The 23,291-nt window shown below is 39.1% G+C and overlaps 1 protein-coding gene across 5 annotated transcripts in view; it reads left to right on the forward strand.

Moving 5' to 3' along the window:
* The window catches only part of NCKAP5 (NCK associated protein 5), a 1,059,956-nt gene that overhangs the window by 473,307 nt on the left and 563,358 nt on the right, over positions 1-23,291 (forward strand). For all 5 annotated transcript variants that reach the window (XM_059927623.1, XM_059927626.1, XM_059927624.1 and 2 more), the window contains exon 4: positions 23,036-23,099. In XM_059927623.1, the coding sequence (XP_059783606.1) occupies positions 23,036-23,099 (64 nt within the window). The remainder of the gene's footprint in view (positions 1-23,035; positions 23,100-23,291) is intronic.

A 23,291-nucleotide genomic window follows, 5' to 3' on the forward strand; every position in this document is an offset into this window, starting at 1 on the left:
GAATTATGGCCCCGCAGTCTGCACACATTTAGAAGAGTTAAGAAGGTGAATCAATTTCTCTCATGGATGGCACATGCCCACTTGGGCGTTTGCCCCTCAGAACAATGTTGACCACAGTCTTCTCAAATAAATGTGGTTCTCTCTGTTGACTCATTTGGCCGTGTCCCCATGCAAAGAGGGAAAGACAGATGAACCCAGAGTAGAAGAGAGCTAGCAAAGTTGTTTTGGAAACATGTTGGATTTTAAGTTGTGAGCACGTGTATCTCATTGTTTACGAAAAAGTGAGGCACTCCCAACTCTGTGTCATAGAGAGGGTAGGCTTGGCTGTGTAACAGATGAACTCTCAAATTGTCGTGACTTAGCTAATAAATAGATTTCTTACTTATATCATAGCACTGGGTGTTCAGTTTTAGTCGGGAGCTTTCCTCCATGCAGTTATTCAAGGACCCAAGCTGATGGAGCTCTACTGAATTCGAACTGTAGTCTGCAAGGTTGCTGTAGTGTTCCTCTCCATCCCAGTAAGCCAGGAGAGGGAAACTGCATGGGACCATCTGTAGAAGGTTATTATGGGTCAGACCCATGAGTAGCACAGATCACTGCACTCAGACTTCATTGGCTGGAATGCTAACTGCAAGGGAGATAGGAAAATGTAGTTTCACTCTGAGCCTAGAAGAAGAGGAAATGGATTTGGATAGTTTGCAATCATGCACGTACACACGTGTGCACGTGTGTGTATTATATGTGTGTGTATCTATATCTCTATATGGGTATATAAGTACATATAGATATAAATATATAGATATCCACACATAAATAAATAGCTTTGTTTTAAATCTACTCTGGGAATGAATGTGTGTTTTGAAAGTTATATCACTGTAGTTTATGCAGTTTATATTTGAATTATTGAACCTCTTTGCTTTCTTTTTCTGCTGAGTAGTTGATTTCATGTTCACATTCTTTAGCCATGTGCCTTACGTCCAGAATCCTTACAGATGTCCGAGTTATGCCTTCTTTCCGAGTCCCATCAGCATCTCCCTAACAGGATGGCACCTTTACCGGAGGGCACTATGGAAAGAAGCCTGATGAGCAATGGAGATCAAAATCCCTTTAAATCCAGCTTGGTTGGTCAGAGTGGGCAGAGATGCTTCACACTCAGCAGCGAGGACCCCTCAGCCCTGGGCTCTTGGCTCTCGACAGACGTTTAGTGTGCAGGGGCCTCCTTGGCCACGGCCTCCCTGGGGGATTGAGTTCTTTCAACTGATCCTATTTCTCTCTAGCAGCCTCAAACAGATGAAGTATCCATATTCAGAACCTAAGTCTGGGAAGGGACATCCATCACATTCCTGTTGTATTAAAAGCAGAGGGAGATGAGAAAGGGATAAAATAGGTCCTAATAAAATTAAGGTGTGTCACTTTGCAGAGGGAAACTAAGGTAAGCCACCTTTCCATCACTTGACCAAGCCAGCTGACTTCAGGATAATGGAAATCATGTTCTCTCTCCTGAGAGCACATAAGTTTTCAGTGGCAGGAGCGGGGGCTATCTCCTTCCAGTAACTCTCCCAGCTAAAAACACCACAGACGGGATCCTGTACCTCCACCTGGCTTACCATGTTACTTTCAGCTAATTGTTGTTTGAACGGCAGAAGTGACTTGACAGTGAAGGCGAGAGGTGCTGGTCCAAACTAGTCTGAGTTAGAGAGGTTTCCCTCCCACCCATATGGAATTAGAATTGCATTATTTTTCAAGTATTCATATGAACTAGAGCTGAGCTGATTGATACCACGGCACCGGGACAAACTGTACTTTAATGTGGCGATGAGACCCCCTTTTAAGGGTTATTTTTCAAAGCCTCAGCCTCAGCTCAGTAACGTTTTTCTTCCTTTGCAGTTCCGTCTTTCATTGTATTTATCACCTTGAGATGCATTTGTTGACAGGTCTGCTCACCTGCTAGATTGTGAGCTCCAGAAAGGCCATTCTGTGTCTCGTTCTCTTGGGAATCTCTGATGGCTGGCCCAGAGGGGAACTTAATAAATGTGTGTGGAATGAATGAATCTTGAATGAATAAGTAAATAAGTTTTATGTGAACAGATGCTTTCAAAATCTTGAAAAGCTTTTAAAAAATTCCTAGTACAGTGTTCTAGAACTTCAGTCTCCTTTAATATCTTTTATTATTCTTTTATCTCTCAAATATTATTATAGAACAAAGAACCTGCCTAGGCTCTTGATTCTGAGTTAGTGAAATCTGAATTAAAGTGGTCTTATCTGTACCAAGAAAGAGTTAGTTTGTTACACTTTTACACAGGATCTCTGCTTAGGAGTATGTTAATTTGTTTGTCATAAATAATCAAGGCAGAGTTTTTTAAGCAAGGCTGTGTTGTTTCCTAAAGTAAATGATTTAGATTCATCAAATAGGAGCATTCCTTGTTCGTGAGTTTCTGCTTTTATGTGTGCTTTATGTTGCAATCCTGGTTTGTTACTATCAGGACAACTTGGTAACTGCAACCTGTGGAGGTAATAGACTTGTCACTGACATGCTCAGGTCTGAATTGCCATTTTAATTGGATTTGTTTGAAGGGTTTATGCGTAAAAGGCTGTGATTTTCTAATTAGCAAGCTGATAGACTATTTCTGACAATATTCACCTGACCTGGAACTCAGATGCCTTTTGATTGATTGTAAATAATCTTAATATTTCCCACTTCTACTAGTATATTGACTTCAGCAATACATTTGCATGCAATTTCGTGTTTTCATATGCTCTTCTGTGAAATACGGTGAATCTGCGGTAGATGTTTTAAATTGTGTTGTTTGCAGACACCTGACAGGACACTGGTTTTGCCTTTAGGTAGGTCAGATTCCTTAAGTGCCCACTTGTGCTGGTCACGTCACCAGCATTTTCCAAACCTACGTTTTCTCAGAGCTAAAAACCACTGGTGGAGTAAATACAGTCACTTCTCATAATTCATGACAGTGGTGTTCTAGAAAGTTGCTGCAAACATTGACTTAGTGAATAGTGCACCATCACTCCTAAGGGAAATACAGAGTTAGGTTTCTGTGAGCCTCTGGTGATAACATCTTCATCATCCAATCCATATGTAATCTTCATGTGTGTTCTGTGTGCGTTTCTGTTTAAAGATACCTTATTTAATATACATTGTCAATTCATTAACATTGGACTCATGGCCAGTAGCGCTATAACTCATACCTGAATGAAGCTTATCTAACACATATATTTTATCTGTAAGGTACACCATAGCCTTTTTGTACTTAAGAACAAGGAATAGCATTTGAGCAGTATATTTGGGGGCCATCTTAAGCAGCAGAACACAGAAGGGCAAAAAGCATGGCACTAAATAGATCGTGGAAAGGATGCTTGTTTACAATATGACAGCTGCAGAGCGTCGCCCTGTTCGACCTCAGCTGGCAACGTGGGCATTGGTGACTCACATTTTTTGCTGCTCTGTTCGTGTCTGCAAGTGATCATGAAAACACCTCAAGTATTGAGTTTGGGATTGCAAGTACATTTTACTGAGTAGGCAAATTTGCGAATGTGTAATGTATAAATCATGAGGCATGACTACATTATCACCCAAGTTTAAAGATGAAGAATCTGGGATTCAGGTGTTAAGTAACTTCAGTTCAGTAAGCATCTGCCAAGACCTACTGGGTGTGGAGCACGATACTGAGGAAGACATGGTCCGTGATTCTAGATTTGGCCCCTAGTTGTCAACTGGCCTAACGACTTATGTCTATATTCATATAGACTGAAGAATGCAGTGCTTATTCTGGCTGAATAATGTTTATTCCTTAGTTCTTGCTTTAACATTGGCCATTCTTCTAGAAAGCAAAGCCCTTCTTTAAAACTTTAGATAAATATCTAAAAAGGTAAATTTGATGTCAGGCTTTCTGTTGTCTCCCTCTGAAAATTAGAATGAATCTATAGAGTTTAGCCCGTGGCGAAAGGCTGAGAGTCAAAAGTGGAAGAGAAATCAGCAAAATCGCAAGCTCGTCTAAATTTTGTTCCTGACAGACGTTTCCAGATGTGAGCAATGTGTCAAGGAATTCACAATGGTCAGCACTGGAATTAATGTTCCTAAAGCTGGCTTATCCCTCATGGAATATCAGTGCCATAGAGATTTAGACTTGACATTTTTCAAAACAGACCTATCAGGGTCCAGAAAACTAAGAGTCCCATAGTTTGATCAGAAGAGTAAACTAATACATTTTCTTTAATGACTATAAGTTTTATGGAAACGTAAACTTAAAAGCATCTGGTTGTGTGTTCAGATTATCCTTGTTGCTGATTTGACCCATTCATAGTAGATGCCTTGAAATTCTGCCCTGTACTTCAGCTGATCTAAGGGTATTATCACATTGCCATCATCCCTTGTAGAAACTGGAATTCTGTCCTTGAACCTTAAGCTCTCAGCTAACCACCAGCCTTGAAATCCACTTCGTAGAACCCTGCCTTTCAGGAACATTCTAGACTTTTCCAAATCTGGACCTTCATCCATACCCTGTCAGAATGTGCTTCTCTGAACTGCATGCCTGAATTTCCTATTTTGAGCTCTTAGGAGTGCCCCTAAGAGTAGGGGCAGGGGTTGCTCAAAGGTCCTAGCCTTGCTGTCTGGCCCTTCTGGCTACAGACCCTGCTGGGAAATTATTGCTGGAATCATCCTTGGTTTGATCATGTTTCAAAAGCAGAGTAAAATTCCATTCATAACCAACAACGAATTAGGTTCCACAGGAATCTCCTCTGTAGGTATGTGGTTCGAAGGAGTTTAGTGCAATGGTTTAAAGTTCAAATGGCTGTTCATTTGGAAGGTCTTATTACTCATCGGTAAAAAGGATAGATTTGCAAGGATTCAATAAGATAATATAGGTAGGAGCATATAAGACAGTGACTGCCACATTTTAATGGCTGAATAAGTGCTACCTAATTGAATTATGGATTTTTTTTACTCTTCCCCAACTCTAGCAAATTATCCGCATAGTCTTTGAAATACCCAATCAGATTGTAGTTCATATGTAAAATGGTTGGTATTAAATGTAGTTAGGTGTACATATCATGTCTGTAAAGTTATGGAATAGGAAACCTCCATATTCAATAGATTGTTTATAAACTTGGACTTCTGAAAATATGCACTCCATTCAGATTTTTTAATTTCAATATAATATAAATGTACTTTGCAGCAAAATTATATTAATATGGGATGCTGGCCAGAATATGAAAATAACTTCACTTACAGAGTTGAACATTCTATTTATAATTGCAAGAAATGAACATTGGTAAAATCCGGGACCAAAGTAGTATTTTACAAGTTCTAGCTTTTGGAGGGCGGGGGCCATTGTGTCTGTGTGTACTTTTCAAAACCCTGTGTCTTCCATATTGACTTAAATGTAATAGGTCAATGAATATAATGTTGAATAAAGACTTACAAGTTGTATTGTCACCCTTTCCTCTGTTTCTCTCTAAACTTTCTTCTTTTCTTAAAGATTTTCCTCCCCCCCCCCCCACCCCGACTGTATACTGGCATTGGCTGATTTTGACAGCACTGCAGGTTTTCCCAGTGAGTAGCAGTTATCCATTCTTGGGTTCACATAACAGAAAAGCTGGTTTGTTGAATAGATTCAGTGTGGTTCCTTCTGCAAGTGCTTATCTTGTTCACTGGTTGCTTTGTAATTGTTATTACTTTGAAAAAGCATTTCTTTTTCATCTGGACACTCAGATTATATAGAAGGAGACTTTTTCCTATTGAGGTATATTCTTATCAGGATGTTTTTCTTCTGTTTTATAAATAATAGTATTATTAGACATAGGATGAAACTCTCTTGTAGTTAGTGCCAAAGGAAACAATACAATAGGGCATGTGCAGTAGGGGGTGAGTCAGATAATGCAGCTATCTTGTTTTCCTTGCTTCCCTTTAATCAATGCAGTATTCTCTTAAAACGTTCTTATCCATCTTTTGTGGGCACTGTTTTGTGAATTTCCTTCCTTTCTTCCTTTTCTTTTGTGACAATGTTTCTGTTTCTTTAATTTATCAAGGTGTCACATACAACAGACTTACTGTATTATACTAAAGACATTCTCCATTTGCAAGAGAGTCTGTCTGTTGCTAGGTTTGCTTTTCTTTCGGACTAACTCGGACATTGCTAGTTATTTCTGCCTTTGATCTTAAGAATGTATTACAGCTCCGGACTTTGTCTCTCAGTAATTTTTTTCAAAAAAATGGATTGAGCCCTTCCCCAAAGCAGATATTTTGTCCTTCTTTAATGGAATTCCCGTCTATGACGATCTGTTTTTATTGTGACTTTCGACTACTGAGCCTTTCTTGGATGTGGGTGCCTACAGAATCCTTTTCTCTTTGTTTTGTTTTCACTTAATGTCTTTTAGACGTGAGAATGTAGCCAAGGAGCAAAGAAAACAACAAAGTGTTTGTGATCAAGAATGTTTTTAGCCACAAATCTCAGGTTTACCATTATCCACTAAAAAAGTACATTCTTTCTTTACCTATTTAGTTGTAGAGGAGATGATTTCACAGAAGCCACACAAAACTTGAGTGAATGTCTTTTTAGGGCTTGGGAAGGTGGCTAGAATCAAAGCAAGGAAGTAAACCCCTTAGTAATTTACACATTCTATTTGTTTTCATGTAAAATATATTAATCTCCAGTACATTTCCTTTGGAGAAGCAAATTTAGAAATCATTAAAATGATGAATGCTAGAAATAACTTTCGCTTTTATTTGCTACCAAGACAGTCAAAAGCAGCTCTAGCTACCTTTGGTGTATTTTATTTTCTGAAGATTGATCCTGTTTATTGCCTGTTGCAGTTTTTTGTTGGATATGGTAGTCATTCTAATCACTGTTATTTCAGAGAAAATAGCTGGTGAGTTACTTATCTAGCAAGTAACTGCCAGACAAAGCTCTTTGATGTAATAAATGACTTGATTTCTGTTTTATATCTTAATTTAGTTAAGCCCTGATACTGACTCTATCCTACCAACTTACTTCAGGTAGGAGCATAGTTAAATGGGGCTCTGTTACTGTATCTTTCTTAGTAAGCTCTTTGGCTTTTGTGAATGGGTCAGATTAAAACCCAGTAAGATGCTCAGTAACATGGGAGTGAATGAATTTGTTAATTGGGTACTTAACACGTTTTTCAGTCTGTCCAGATGTATTCTTGTCACCAAGCGTTTGTCTTTGAAGCACTCTTAGCCCTAGAAAGAGCACAGTATCCATGATTCCCATGGATAATGACTCTGGTCTATCAGGTTTTGCTCTTCAACAGACTGTAATTTTTCTCGACAAGGTAGTCAGTCTTTTTAAGGCTCCATTTCCTCCCATCAGAAACGAGGGTGGTGCTGTCAAAGATCTCTTTGGGCCACCACTTTTTAGTGGCCTGTGATTACTAAGATGCATTAGAGCGAGCCTCACGGTAACTTCTTCTTGGGCATGAGAGGTCTCAGTATCTGCTTATCACAACCTCTGGAGTGGTCATCAGCGACATCCCCTGAAAGCAAGTTGTGTGGAACGTTAATTGTGAAACAAGAGCTTTTCCGCAGAATGTTGTACATTAGCAAACTAAAGCCAGTCAAAACTCATGGAACAAAGAAACTTGTCAAAGTTATCTAATCCTTCACCCTTAGAAACAAAGAAATAGCAGCTGCTATGATCTCACTCAAATTGTGTTCCATGGACGGGAAAACTGGTGCTCAACTCTATTTCCAAAAAGATAGTGGAGGGACATGGAGGAGAAATCTTCATGGCCAAAGTAACTGACTAGATCTTACAGCAGGAAAACTGTCTGGAAATTTTGGGTCACTAATATTAACGCCCTGAATTGTCAATAAATGGATAAGATTACTGGAAGCAATGAAGGGAAGGAGAAGTTTGCAAAAAGCCCAAAGGGCAACCAGTAAGTATAACAATAAGGACTGAGCTGAAAGAATCTGAGCGTCAGAAAAGCACTGGATTTGATTAGTACTGGCAGTGTTTCCTCTAGCAATCTTTTCTCTCGTGTTCTTTTCATGTGAGTATCTGGCTCACTAATACCTATCTCCCACCATTTATAGATGAATATAATTAAAAGAATGAACACATCCATTGAGCTTATCATGCGCCAGCCACTGTTCTACATGCTTTATAAACATAACTCATCAATTCCTGCAACAACCCTAGAAGCAGGTAGGACATTGAGGCACAGAGAGCGTGTGAGACAAGAGAGGCAGTATGTCATGTGACAAGCAGCCCCCGAATTATAGTGAGTTAAAAATGCAGTGATAGGGCTTCCCTGGTGGCGCGGTGGTTGAGAATCTGCCTGCCAATGCAGAGAATACGGGTTCGAGCCCTGGTCTGGGAAGATCCCACATGCCGCAGAGCAACTGGGCCCGTGAGCCACAATTACTGAGCCTGCGCGTCTGGAGCCTGTGCTCCGCAACAAGAGAGGCTGCGATAGTGAGAGGCCCGCGCACCGCGATGAAGAATGGCCCCCACTTGCCGCAACTAGAGAAAGCCCTCACACAGAAACAAAGACCCAACACAGCCATAAAAATAAATAAATAAATAAACCCAAAGTTAAAAAAAAAAATAAAAAAAAAAAAATGCAGTGATATATTTCTTACTCCATCAGAAGTCAGTGGCGGGTCTGCTGCTTGGTTCCAAGGTATCCTCACTCCAGGACCCAGGCCAGCCTCCTTCTCAAACATTGCTGATCATAATGAGAAAGATAATATGGCAAATTTTGTCCTGGCTCTTCAAGTTTCTGCCCAAAAGTTACACATGTTCCTTTCACTCACATTTCATTGGTCAAAGCAAGTCTCACGCCAAGCCTGATATCAGTGGGGTGGGGAAGTAAAGTCCTCCCACTTCTAGAAAGGAGCAATTTGTATTTGTAAATGATAGCACATTCGATCACAGAGATGGTAAGTAACTTCCCGTAGGTCGATGAGCTGGTCGGTGGATGAGCTGGGATTCTGAACTCATGCAGTCTGATCCCAGAGTCTGTTCTATTAACCACACCTCTGTTCTGCTTCTTCAGTTGCTTGAGTCTCAAAGGGGAATGAAAATGGATTTTGAGAGCTTCTTATGAAATTCACACAGACCTTTTAGTGTCCATATTACTGAACAACAACGCACCATTAAGAAGTGTAACTTCAGCTAGAATTACGTGGATAGCACAGCGTTAAGATGAGAATGGGGCTTTGGGACCAAGAATGCCTGCCCCCAAATCCTGACGTCATCAATCACTACCCCCAAGACCTTTGGGCTGATACCTAATCTCTCTGTGCCTTGTTTTCCTTATCTGTAAAATAGCGATAATAATAGTGCCCACCTTATGGTTAGGATGAAGATGAAATGAGTTAATAACTCACTGTAATGTGCTGGGAATGTAATCACAATGTGAGTGTTAATTATTGCTATTATTACTCTTGTTATCCTCTCTCTTAAATGTAATCAAAATTTGTTCAAAAATGACTGTTTACTTTTTCAACCACCTTCTGCCTTGAAGGTGGTGGGTGCCTGCCATCCTTCAGAAAATGGTTTTTTTAAAATTTTGAACCACTCAGTCACTACTTGACTTTCCCCTCTCTTGTTTTAAGATACAAAAGATGCCTTCATTTTTAAAAAATTTCCTCTCTCTCACTGTGATGATAAAACAGGCAATTTAAATGCCTAGGTTTAATTACCTATAAACTGAAAGTTTACAGTAGCCTGTTTTGACAGAATTAATTTTGTTGCTTGGTTGTTGTGCTATATTATTCTTCTTCAGAAACATCTGCTGTTGTTTGCATATGAGTTGTTTTCCTGTTTCCTAAAACACTTCTACTTCTGTTGAGAGTATCCTATGTGGTCGTATATCTGAGAATTTTTTTCCTTCCCATTAGGGTCTTACCCGGTGTCACACCTATTAAATTATTTCACAGATTGGTTTCCATTCATTTCTCATCTCTTAGACATTAGGTTCTGTTTTCTCATCAGTGTCTTCTGTTTCCCTCCAGAGTTTCCCATTGTTGGCTTTTAAAAAGTGTTTCTAAGGCTTGATAATGGCTTATTGGGAGAGACCTGAGTTATGGGGAGTCTGGTCATGGATTCTGTCATTCTGTCTCTAGACAGACCAGTTCCAGGACCACAGGTGACCCCTCTAACTCCTTGTTACCTGCTAGTGACCAGTGCACAAGGGCAGCAGTCAGAGAGTGAGTTAAGTGTATTTACAAACCAGAAGGTGGCAGCCAGAGTAAGTCTATTTGCAAACCATCCCCAGTCTGGAAGACCAACTAAGTCAATAGTCTTATAATAGAGCAGGAAGACAGCACTTTATCTTATACTAGACATCACAGTAGTCTTAGTAAAAAGAAGATGAAGTTGAAAGTACTAAAAATATCTTTGTGGCTAAGTTAATGTGTACTTGTAGAGGTTTAGATATGAAGTGTGCCATTTGAGTCATTCATATAGACTTCTTGACCTTTCTTGAGAAGTGGCATGTAAAAGGAGTGAGTTTCTTAGATGAAAAACAACAAGAACAACTTTGCAGTAAATATTTTATAGTTCTACAGTCATAAATTCCTTCTGACTTTTTGCCTTCTGACTTACTATGGCTCTTAGCTTGTCTGAAATGTGACTGCCATTTCCTCTATAAAGACTTCCTTGATTCTCTTGGTCAGAAGTATTTACTCCTTCTACTGAAACTATATGACACTTGCTTGGGGCACCCATTATATTTTACCAAGCTACTTGTATATTTGTATGTAGAGAGAGGGATTATGTCCAAACACATGTAATTGATAGATTTTTTTTTTTTTGGCTGTGTTGGGTCTTCGTTTCTGTGCGAGGGCTTCCTCTAGTTGTGGCAAGCGGGGGCCGCTCTTCATCGCGGTGCGCGGGCCTCTCACTGTCGTGGCCTCTCTGTTGTTGCGGAGCACAGGCTCCAGACGCGCAGGCTCAGCAGTTGTGGCTCACGGGCCTAGTTGCTCCGCGGCATGTGGGATCTTCCCAGACCAGGGCTCGAACCCGTGTCCCCTGCATTGGCAGGCAGATTCTCAAGCACTGCACCACCAGGGAAACCCAATTGATAGATTTTATATTAAAATGTAAGTACATCTGAATGTATTCCTTTGCTAGGGTTGCCCTAACAAAGTACCACAAACTGGGTGGTTTAAATAACAGAAATGTATTGTCTCATAGTACTGGAGGCTAGAGGTCTAATATCAAGGTGTTGGCAGGGTTGCTTCCTTCTAAGGGCTGTGAGGAGTATCTGCTCCATGCCCTTTGCCTAGCTTCTGGTTTGCTGGCAATCTTTGGCATTGCTTGATTTAGAATCTTTCTTTAGAAGAATCTTCCCAATCTCTTCCTTCATCTTCCCATGTAATTCTCTCTGTTTGTACCTATCTTCAAATTTGCCCCCTTTTTTAAGGGCTTCAGTCATAGTGGATATTAGGGCTCATTCTAATGACCACATTTTAACTTGATTACCATGAAGACACTGCCTCCAATGAGGTCATGTTCTGGGACTTCAACATGTAAAGTCATTCACATTTTTAGGGGGACACAGTTCAACTCATAACACTGGATATAGACATATTGTTTTCTAAGACATGATGCTTCTTGACTACAGGGATTAAGCCTTAACTTGTCATTGTGTCTTCCCCAGAGCCTAGCAAAGTGCCTCCGACATAGTAGGCAGCATGGTACTTGTGGGATGAATTTATGGCATTGCTAATCCACCCTAAAAGCCACCATTTTGTTGAGCAGAATTTTCCTTGTATGTGTGGCTCATTCCACAAATGAAGAAGGAGGATTTAGGGGATAAACTATTCTGTGTTGCAGCCTTACCAGGGTCTTCATTACCTCCTTCAACTTCTTCCTTTAGGATCTCATAAGCCTTGTTTTTCTCAGCCTAGACAGATGGCTTGAATCTCCTCGGAGATACTATCTTGGGACCTTCATGAAAATAGAGACAGAATGAGATTTCAGGGCCATTGATAATTGAAAGCCATGGAAACCAAATAAACTGTAACATGAAGGCTGTTGTCTCACACACCCACAGGTATGCAGTACTCCTTAGGAGATGGTTAGCATGTGTTTTCTTTTCCTTAAGAATTCTCTTTCCATATTAAATGACATATCTCCCATTACCTTTGAATGTTACGAAAATTGATGGAAGAAAATCAAACACTATTAATGAAATTCTTTCGTTTTTCAGTTTTTTCTTATTTGCCAGACGTAAAACCAACCTAGATGTGTCTTTTTAGTGGAATTTTAATGTTAAAAGGAGAATTATCGGTATGGAACATGAGAACATAGGAAATTCATGTTTCTTAGAAAACATGGAAACATAAGGATTCCTCATTCAAGAATCTAGGCTTTTCAGAAGTGAAAATTAAGTTTAAAAAATTAGGTAGTTCTTCAATGATTCTTAGAAAGGTATATCTCAAGGAAATTTTTTTTTGAAGTCCTTGAACTGGCTTTACACTCAAGGAAGAAGTTACCGCAAGAGTTAAGACTCAAATTTCCTATATTGAAGTTGGGGGAATTTTTTGTTGCAGTGTGTATTTTAGAAACACATTAGGTAGGAGACTTTTGGGATTTCCTTCTGCCCCAGACAAAGAAAAGAGAAGAAAATGGGGTTCTTTTAACTCAGTATTGTGTTCAATAAAGTTACTAGACCCTGTCTTTATAAAAAATGTTGTGATTAAAGCACGTATTCTTCTAGTGAAAGCTAATAGTTCTAAGGAGTAATAAAGGGGAGAATCCCCAGAAAGACAAGTTTATTTCTTCATTGGTGTTTTTATTTGATAACAAGAGTACGTGGTACATCTAAAGTGTGCAGAACGCTACAAGTGCGTTGGTAGTGGTAGGTTTTATTGGCGCATTTTGTTAAGCTCTGGTGGGGCATGGGACTAACCTCTGATACTTAATACAGATGAAGGCAGCCTGTGATCTTGCCTCAAGTACAGGAGGCTCTCTTTGCCCTGAATCATGATCTTTCATTCAATGAGGATGTGGTTTGTGCCTCAGACACACAAAGAGCATGAAGTCCTAGCCGTCTGAGTCTTATAGCCCAGTAGGGTTGAGAAACAGGTAAGCAATTAGGATACAGTGGGTGACACAAGTGGCTGTATGGATGAATCAGTGAACCACTAAATGAAAATGTGGATGTCATTTGAGACACCCATTTTTGAGAGTGGAAGAACATTCATTATAGAACAATTGTTTTAAAATTTTTATTTTATATTGGAGTATAGTTGATGAACAGCGTTGTGTTAGTTTCAGTTGTACAGCAAATTGATTCCAGGTATACATATACATGTATCTATTCTTTTTCAAGTTCTAGAACACTTAACATGGCATCATATTTAGAGAACTTTTAGAAAATTCTCCAGAAATGTAGAAAATTGGAGAAAAATTTTAGAAATCTTCAGAAAGCTCCGTGAGGAGCAGCATGTGGACAGAAGACCTTCAGAAAGGCAGGCAACTGAAATTAGAGTGTGTGTTTGTTTTCACTAATGATCTCTGTATTCCAATATACTGTATTCTCTAAAAGAGTTTCTGGTTTTTTTGCTCATTTGTTTGTTTGCTTGGTGGGAAGGGAATCGGTTAGTCAGCACAGCGCACTGTTACTACACTTCCTCTCTCTCCCGCAGTCAGCGTGTGTGAGTGCTGTCCTGAGTCCCGCTGCCTTAGTGTTTGCTGACCCAAATCGTTTAATGTCACCAATTTAGAACCACTCTCAACTTCCTGACTGTTATGCATTGTGGATGTTAATTGATTCCTCTAAAGTATGGAATAAGAGGGTGATTTTTGGTATTTATAAGTTTTAGGGCCAACGCTGACATTATGCGTTGGAAAAAGTTGTATGCAAGTTTCTTTCATCTGGGTTGTAGCTCCCAAACTTTCTCTAAATCTGTTCCTGCCCTGAATATCTGAGTGGATGAGTAATTAAATGATCTGCTTTGGAAAGGCTAATTAATTTAACCATTACTCAGGGACTGTTGCCCCCGATCTCCCCATCTGCCCACTCCACAGGCGCACCTGGCACTCGACATTGTCCTGCCTCTGTGGCCGGCACCTCCCCAGGGTGCCTGTGTAGGCGGAGAATGGTTCTAGGCCTCCGGGGAGAGCAGACCTGCTCTCTTCACACACACACCAGGTCGCCACCATGCTCTTATTCGTGGGGCCCACTCAGAAATGGGGAAGGCTGATGATTTATTGAAACTTTTCTCTAAGATTTTAGAGTGTGACTCTCTGCCCCAAGGTGTAAATGAGAGTAATCATTTCATCTCATTTCCTCTTGGGCATTTGGTGAGATCTTTGTAGGGAAAAAATATGGGGAGGGGGTGGTGTTAATTGAAACAGAACGTGTGCCTGAGCATAGGTTTATATTAGGAATTTCATTTGTATTTTTCTTCTACTCGGCTGGAGATGTAGGTTCATAGGACTTGGAATTCAGTGTGTCCTTGAAAAGTTAGATGGGTGGTTTTCCCATTGATTGCTATTGAAAGGGTCAAGGATGTTTCATCCTTGGACACCCCCATTATTTCTTGCATTATTGTGTTACCGACCGGGGTTCTTGCCTCCTTAGTCAATAGAAATGGATCGGAGGCCAGACAAGAAATGCAGGCAAGGCTTTATTGGGGCCCCTGCTGCAGCAGCGGGGAGCGAGAAGAAGCAACAGGTTCCCTTGCTCACTCGTTCCACGAGGCGGGCCGAGCTGGATCCTAATATGGGGTGAAGGTAGGGGTGTATCCAGGGGTCGGGCTGGAGGGGGGGCTTAGGTGGTCTGCCCACCCCTTTGGTGGTGCTGTGTGCAGGGGGCATGCCCAGTACCCTGCTTTTGCTCCCTGCTCTTCAGAAGTGGCAGTTGGGTTTTTTGATCTTTTGTATCTTGTTGTCCATAATTTGCCTTGTCTGTGCATGCACACATTTTTAGTCCCTTATAGTTTCTTTGTATTTTTTTGCTGGACAAGATGTTTGTCCAGGTGCCAGCATTGTAGCAAAGGGTCCCAGGTCCCAGGTCCCAGGTCCCAGCCTCTTTCAATTGATGATTCCTTCTCTAGCAGTAGAGGCTGTGGTTAATAAGTGATGATAAATACAGAGGCACAAGTTCTAGCAAATGAGATTTTAACTAAATAAGTATTCATCACTATTTTGCAGATTTGGAAAAACATGCATGGTTGTATTTAAATTTAACAGCTAAGGCACAGTGGGCATGTTTCCCAGCCTACTTGAGCCTCAGTTTCCCCGTGGAAGATAGGAGTTACTGTACATCAGCAGCGCTCAGACTGTGGACTGGGGGCTCCAGGGGCCCTATGACTTTTTCAAGAATTCAGAGGTCAAAACTGTTTTTCTAAGAGTACTAAGATGTTATTTGTCTTTTTCACTCTCATGGGCATGCAGTGGTTTGCCAGAGGCTTTTCAACATGTTAACATTGCAACATCCTGAGTACAGAAGTAGATATGGGAATCCAGATGTCGTTTTTGTTAGCCAGACGTTAAAGACATAGCAAAACTATAAAACACTGCCATTCTTTTTACTAATTTTTGTTTTGGAATCTATAGTTGTATTTCATAATTATATGTTGTTTACCTGTAATGGAATTATTATTGTTATTTCAAATAAATTAATATATATAGTATTTGTATTTTACTATATGTAAATATATGTAAATTAATATATATTTAGCGTCTTGGTTTTCATTTTGAATACCGTAAACATTGACAGATACAGCCCACATAAACAAAAGCTCTTTGGAGTCCTCAAAGATTTTTTTTCAGAGTGTAAAAAGGTTCTGAAAAAGTTTGAGAAGCATTGCTGTGTGTCCTGGAGATGATAATAATACCTACCTCATGGGATTGTTGGAAGTTTAAATATTTCACGTATCTGGAACCGTGCTTGCCATACTAACTGTTCAATAAATATTAACCATTACTCTTATCTTTTAAAATTGTGATATGATGTATTGGAATGGAAAAGGCTGAAGAAGTCGGTCGAGTGTCTCTGAAAAGTGACCTGGATAAAACCATGACCCAAAGGGGCAGCACTTGGAATTGAACTGAAGTCCAATACCATAACCTGCCAAACTTAAGGAATTTAGGGAATAGTGCAACCAAGACCTATAATAGAGATTCTCTATAATTAAAAGACTTGTGGAAACAGACCTGTTTTTCTATATGACTTGTTGCTAAAAAGCATGAAATTTGAAAAATAACTTTCTTAGAAATAGGAGAATGCACCTTCCCATTTAAAGGCAGTTTAATCTCTATTTTTTGATAAAATCATTACCTAACATTTATTTTAAAAGCTAGCTTTGAATCCAACTTTGAATACCCAGCACTCATGTTATGCTTAGTGCATCTTATGACACAGGTGTGCCTAGGTATGCTTTCTGTCTGTTAGACCCTAAGCTCTCTGAATTTAGAACCTTCTTATTTATCTTTATTTCCCAGTGCCTAGTACTGGGCCAGGCCTCGCATAAACTCATTAAACTCACTTTAAGTTTTTGCTGAATGAATTAGAATTTCCATCATCAATGGATTACTGTATATAATCAGCAGAATATTCCAAATAAATTAAAATAGAGATAGATGTATATATTATATAATACATAAAGATAACTGAGTTTTAAATACTTTAGAATATAGGCGCTTAACCTAACAACCGAAACTAACATGAAGGTCCAGTTTGGGGGGATATTAGAATATTCTTTAATATCCCGATCTCTTTCCCACAGTAAAGGAAATTGACTTTGGGTTTGTAAGATGCCCCATAATGTTTTTTTTTTTCTTTTTAAATACATATGTGAGCATGCTTAGTTGTTATGCTTTATTTTTCCAGGAGAGTCAAGTAGAAATTGTACAGATTAGCTGGCAATTTGATGAAAACGCACAGAGTATTTACTGCACTGACAGCTTGCTGGATGTGCATTTCGATCTGCACCCTTCAAATGCATTGTGTGTATAGAGCAGTCTGGGGTGATGAGACTCACAATGAGTAGAAGTAATTCTCCGCACTCACCCTGAGCGCCAGTGCGGCCCTTCCTCCAGGGCAGCCTCACGGGGGTCCCATCTGCCTCGTGGAGAGTAGGGCTGCACCGTGGCATCATCCTTACCCATTCAGGACGGGTGCAGGGCTTCCTTGAAAATGGCAGCAGAACACTGATTTGTCTCCAGACAGGCCTGCCTTCCCCACTCCCGCAACAGATGGCTGTTCGGTGCCCAGAAGTCGGACGTCTCCACACATCACAAACTGAATACAGTCCCCCTTCGAAAGCTGCTTACCCCTTGGAGAGCATTTTTCTAAACATCCAAACCTTGCAGGTCTTTTCTGGCTTTTACAAATGCCAGCATCCTGTTGGTATCACTGTAGGCAATCTTTCCATGGGCTTAACGTGCACATGTATCTGTGGTATTCTGAAGATCCATGGTTCGCGTAAATAACTGTGTTGTTGTTTATTATGATCTTTAGTTGAGATTGTCTGCGGCTGCACTGAAGGATTTAGAAACCTGGGACTAATTCGCCATTTGTGCGTAAAATTGAATAAAAATGTAGCTCTGTTTCATCCTTCTTGGAGGGAAAGATTCTCTTTGCATTTAACTGAAAGAGAAGTAAGTGTTGTCGCCACTTTTGTTTTATTGTGTGTTTATTCTTTATATCCTTCTTTTATCCCTGTTCTGTAAGTAAGGGTCCACAGCTCTTGATAAAATATCTCTGGGCATTTGTTTTGCTATCATAAAGTCAATACCCCCTTCATAATGAGCTACTGGCTTTGCTACAAACACAAAACAAAACAGAGACGTATTGCAAAAGCAGAGTTGTCAGTTTTTAGCAGATGAGCGAAGACCTTCAAATAGGAACACAAGTATTTGGGAGTGTGTTTAATTTGCCTTGGGTAGCATGCAAGGCAAGGATTCCTTATTTTTTACACAAAGCTGTTTTTAAGAACCCCGAATTTGCATAAAAAAGATGATGGTCCTAGTTGGTTTCACATGTATATTGGGACCATGGGGGTGTGAAGATATGGTTTGCCAAGGGACTACTAAACCCAAGGGCAGATGAGATTACTGTAAAAAAAAAAAAAAAGACCCATTTATTTTTAATACTTTAAGTTCATAATTTGAGCCCAGAAATATTAACATCTAGAAATCCTAAGAATTTGATCATAGATAATTTCACCCATTCAACAACTCCATTACTTCCTTAATTTTAATAAAGAATGACAATTCTTCTTTCATACCCAAAAAAATACAATCCCTACTAAGAAAAACTCCTGCTGGCATAAACTGCACACACATGGAATACCAAAAACTTGAAAGATTTGGGAGATACAAAGTATAGAACCTCAAGAAAGAACCTTTTTGGTGTGTTTTAGCCTTGAAACCCTCTTTTCAAAGGAAATATGTTTCAGAGGCCTACTACATAAAATAGCTCCTAGTACGTAAAATTGGGGTACCCTTCCTGTAGTGGAACTTAACTGGCACTGGTCTTGCCCACCCACCCTGTAGAAAACCCTGGGCTGTTATTCGGAACCCTTAGAAGTCTTTGCTCCATGACATTATATATGTTGCATTTCCTGAATAAATGATTTAGAGCAATTACAGAGCATGGACCCAAAGAGGCATTTGTATTTGTTGGTCATGCAAATTGTCCTTCACCACCAGGCTGCTTTGAATGAGAGTAGATCCCATGAAGTCGACTAAAGCGATTTTCCAATTTGTAAATTAGGATGACCAGAGAGCAGGGTTAGGGTTGGGGATTATCTTTCCCGTGACCCAGACTACTCTGAGATTCTCCACGTTTGTGTCACACATTTCCACATGGCTGTTTGAAGTCGGGCACGTCTCTGCTCACGTGGCGGTAGGTCAAAAGTAAAGTTGACGTTTCTAGTTTTACGTATTTTACTCTCTGTTTCACCAAATCAAGTGGCTAATGTGCTACCACTTCTGAGATGTTGGTTTTCTATGTTGGTTCATTCATACTTTATTGAAGGCCAAAAAATAAAATGTGTGGGCAGACTACAGAATTTTATGATTTATTAATATTTTCCTTCTTAAAAACTATGTAATGGCTAAAACCATTGGAGTTTTCTTTCAAATTGAACTGAATAAGATTTGACAAGCACCTATACCGTGTGATATTTCCTAATAGTGTGGTAAAGGAAATCTATTTTAAGGATAAAATAATGATGTTCCTAACCTTTACACTGTATTAGGATTATTTTTATCATTTAGTAGGATGATAGTGATACGATAGACTCTTGTTCTGTTTCTAGAAATGTCTTCTTTGTGCTAAACTGCTCTTCTAAAAAATTAGTAGCCTATTGGTATATATATTAAATCTTTCTCTGAAGATTCAGCAATCAGAAATGATGATTCCAGGAAATTTTCCAGAACGTTCTTCCATTTCTAGTTCTGTATCTATCTTCGGGGCGAAGTTCTCAAAGTGTGGGCCTGGGACACTGGGTGCTTCCAAGACCCTTTTAAGAGATCCACAACGTCAAAACTATTTTCATAAGCTAGTATTTGCCTTTTTTTACTCACATTCTTTCGTGAGTATGTAGTGGAGTTTTCTAGAAGCTATATGATGTGCTCTCACAACAAGTTGAATGCGGAAGCAGATATGAGAATCCAGCTATCTTCTGTTAAGCCAGATGTTGAAGATATATTTGCAAAATTTTAAAGCAGTGTCACTCTTCTTATGAAATTTATTCTTGTTTTGGAATATAATATTTTTCATAAAAATGTTTTACTTATGTTACCATGGGTTTATTAATTTTTAATGAATTTATAGGTAAATATTTTTTAAAACTACCTGTTTTCATTTATATATGGTAAATATTTATGAACGTAACCTACTTGAACAGAAAGTCTTTTGGTCAACATCAGTAGCTATAACCCATGTAAACGAGCTCTTTTGGGTCATCAGTAACTTTTCAGAATGCAAAGCAGTCCTGTGGCCCAAATATATGAGAACTGCTGTACTATTGTCCCCTCATTCAATGTTCTTATATAGGAATTTACTTTGTTGATGCTTACTCAGATATTTACCTGGTAGTCCATGGAAGCTGTGCTTATCATAATTTAAAATGTGTATAAAAAGCTTTTGTGGCCAAGTAGAACCAGAAGGTGCCCTGTGGGAATCATTGTGTATGCGTGTGTGTGTGTTGTGTACTCATAAATGCACATTGGTAGTTATTAGAACTTCTATCATGCTAGGCAAATTGGTATTAGATTCTGTGTCTGATTCCTCACTCAGCAAATTGCAAACATTTATTTTGTTTCTACTAAATGGCCCTTAGTAGGTGTTATAGAGATGGACTAAATGTGATCTCAGCATTCAGGGCCGCAGCTGGTACAGTGCTACACCACAGCTACACCACAACTGACCACGTGCAAAAATGCATCAATCAGCAATTTTGGCTGCCACCCTTGTGGTGAAGGAGGAACTTATGGGCTTGTTTAGAGGAAAATATATACGAAATAAACAGTCAAGGAAAATATAAGACAATGTGGATTAGAGTTTAGACTAGAAGGTAAATGTCTCCGTATTCAGTATACAGAGAAAACAATGAGTTCAGGTATTGTTGTATTAACTTAATTATCATCCTTAGTACCAGAGTAGCTTCTGGGTTCTCTTTATTTAGTTTCATGGAGTTATACATCCCAGTGAGAAATAATTTCTAGATTATTTTGGTAAAAATTTTGACAGTGTAATAGTAAACCTTTCAATCCATGAATGTGGTGTGTGTGTGTGTGTGTGTGTGTTTATGTGTATGTATAAAATCTCCTTTAATTGTTCTAAGCAGTGTTTTGTGGTTCCTGTGTAGCAGTTTAAGTCTTTTATTACATTTATTCCCTAAGTATTTTATGTTATTACAGATTCTTTAAACTTAATTTTCCAATTGTGTGATACTAATGCATAAAAACATAATTGATTTTTGTATATTGACTTTTATCCTGTGACTTTGCTAAATTATTAGTTGTATTGTTGTTTTGTAAATTCCTTAGGATTTTCTGGTTAGAAAATTATGTCATCTGTAAATATGAACAATTTTACCTCTTTCTTTTTGTTATTTGTGTCTTTAATTTCTTTTTCTCACCTTATCAAACTAGGTAGGAGTTATGCCGCCTTTGAACTTTCACAAATGAGATCATAAAATATATGCTCTTCTGCATTTGCTTATTTCACTCAATGGTATTGTTGTGATGAGGTCTTGATTATTCCTTCTCAGTAGTTTATGGTATTTCAATGTATAACTATGTTCAGGTTTATCCATTCTACTGTTAATGGGTGTGTGCCTTTTCAGTTTAAGGTTATTACAAGTAGTCCTCCTATAAACATTCTAGTACATGCCTTTCAATGAACATATATATGAGTTTCTGTTGAGTTTATACTTCAGAGTGGACTTACTGAGTCATAGAATATAAAGTGTGTTCTTCTCTATTTTTTTTGTCCTCATGAGTATTTACCATGTGTTTAATTTTCATATTAAGCCAGAAGTCTGTCTCATTCTTCTCTTCCCTCTGTCTTTTCATCTGCTCATCGGGACTTGTGTCAGAGAACACGTGTAGGCTCTGTGCCTTGCTTACCTCAAAAAGAGGCACGTGACCCCATCTCTCTCTGGCTTCTTCCTTCTTACCTTTTTGCCCCTCTCATAGGGTATAAGCACAGGTCCTGCTCTAGGCTCCCAAAACTTGTATCCCCCAAAAGTCTCCTGATTCTAATTTTCCTCCTTCTAGTCTGTGTCTTTCAGTGTTTATTCAGAGAGAGAACTATTCCTACTAAAAAGCTACTCCACTTTAACCAAACTAAAATATTGGGCTGGCCGAAAAGTTCGTTCGGGTTTTGTGTAGCATCTTACTGAAAAACCCAAACGAACTTTTTGGCCAACCCAATACATGCCTTCTTGATAGTCTTGGGCATTTCAAAGACACAAGCAGTTAGAAGGGGAGAAATCCTCTCCCTCCTCTGGGATTCAGGTTGCTTCCTCTCTGTTTACATGTAGCTGAATCCTGTGTAGAGGGAGGGCTGAGGGATGAAATAGCGTCACACCTCGGTAGCAGTAGAGGATTTCAGGGAAAATTCTTGCTAGAACTAAGATTTGAGAATTACTGGAAGAGTTCACTTATCCCTACTTCGTCTCTCAACTATTTTAAGAATAATTGAAAAGCTGGCCAAAATGAAGATATCTGTCACTTTACAAAAGTAGTCTTAAAATTTTGGTGAATATTAGATTTTTTTGTAAGTGAAATCAGAATTGCAATTATAAAGGACACAAAATGAACCCTGTTGTGAACTGAAGAATACTTAAATAACCTGACTTTCAATTCCATATTTTCATATTTCCTAGACCATGAAAAATGACATGCAGAATTTTTATTTAGGTTTTGAACTAAGGAGAACCTAAAGTTTGGTTGTAATATTACTACTTACCAGCTGGGGGCTCCATATGTTATTTAGCCTCTCTTAGCCTCAGTTTCCACATCTATGAAATGGGGATAATAAAACCTATTATAGGGTTGTTTTCAGGCTCATATGAGAGAGGTAAAATGCTCAGCCCCATGCCTGTTATGTAGCAAGCCTGCAAAGGATTTTCTATTTTTATTTCGAGAATGGTACAGAGTTACATTTTGTTTGCTTTATTAAATTCAGTATCAGCACAGGGCAACAAAATAAATAAGAATAATGAAAACTATTTATGAGCAAAATTGATACAGAAAGAACAACTGAAACATTTTAGCTGCGGAAAATTTGTTTACAAATGATATATGTTAATGAACTTAAAGGGAAGCTTTGAGTTGGCATTGAGCATTCATTTGGCTATTATAAAATCCAAGGCAAAAGATCTCTTTCATGACACGCAGTGAAAACAATGCACTCATGACCAATCACTTTAAATATTTATAGAAAGTTTAGTGGAGGAAGTGAGCTAAACCAAGGAAGGGATTCCTCTGGAGACCTTAGAAGAATGTTTTGAAGCCAGGCCAGTGTACCTCTGCCTTGAGAAGGATGGTCAACTAATCATGTGCTTTTGCTTCTCCAGGGAGAAGTTGGCTGTGGCCCGACTGCAGAGAGAAGTTGCCCAAAGAAGAAGTGAGGGGGCCATGGTAAGTCCCAGCTGGTCTGTCCTGATTCCCAACCTCCCTTCCGAAGTCTCTGACTTGAAAGGCATTTTTGTCTCGTTAAGGATTTCAAAGGAAAATATTTGCTTGTAGCAAACTGACTGCTGTTTTGGTAAATAATATGTTTATAATGCAGTTTAAACAGATCTGCCATTTGCTGAGAGAGCGGGCAATATT

Source organism: Balaenoptera ricei, chromosome 7 (assembly GCF_028023285.1).
Source record: "Balaenoptera ricei isolate mBalRic1 chromosome 7, mBalRic1.hap2, whole genome shotgun sequence".
Lineage (NCBI taxonomy): Eukaryota > Metazoa > Chordata > Mammalia > Artiodactyla > Balaenopteridae > Balaenoptera > Balaenoptera ricei.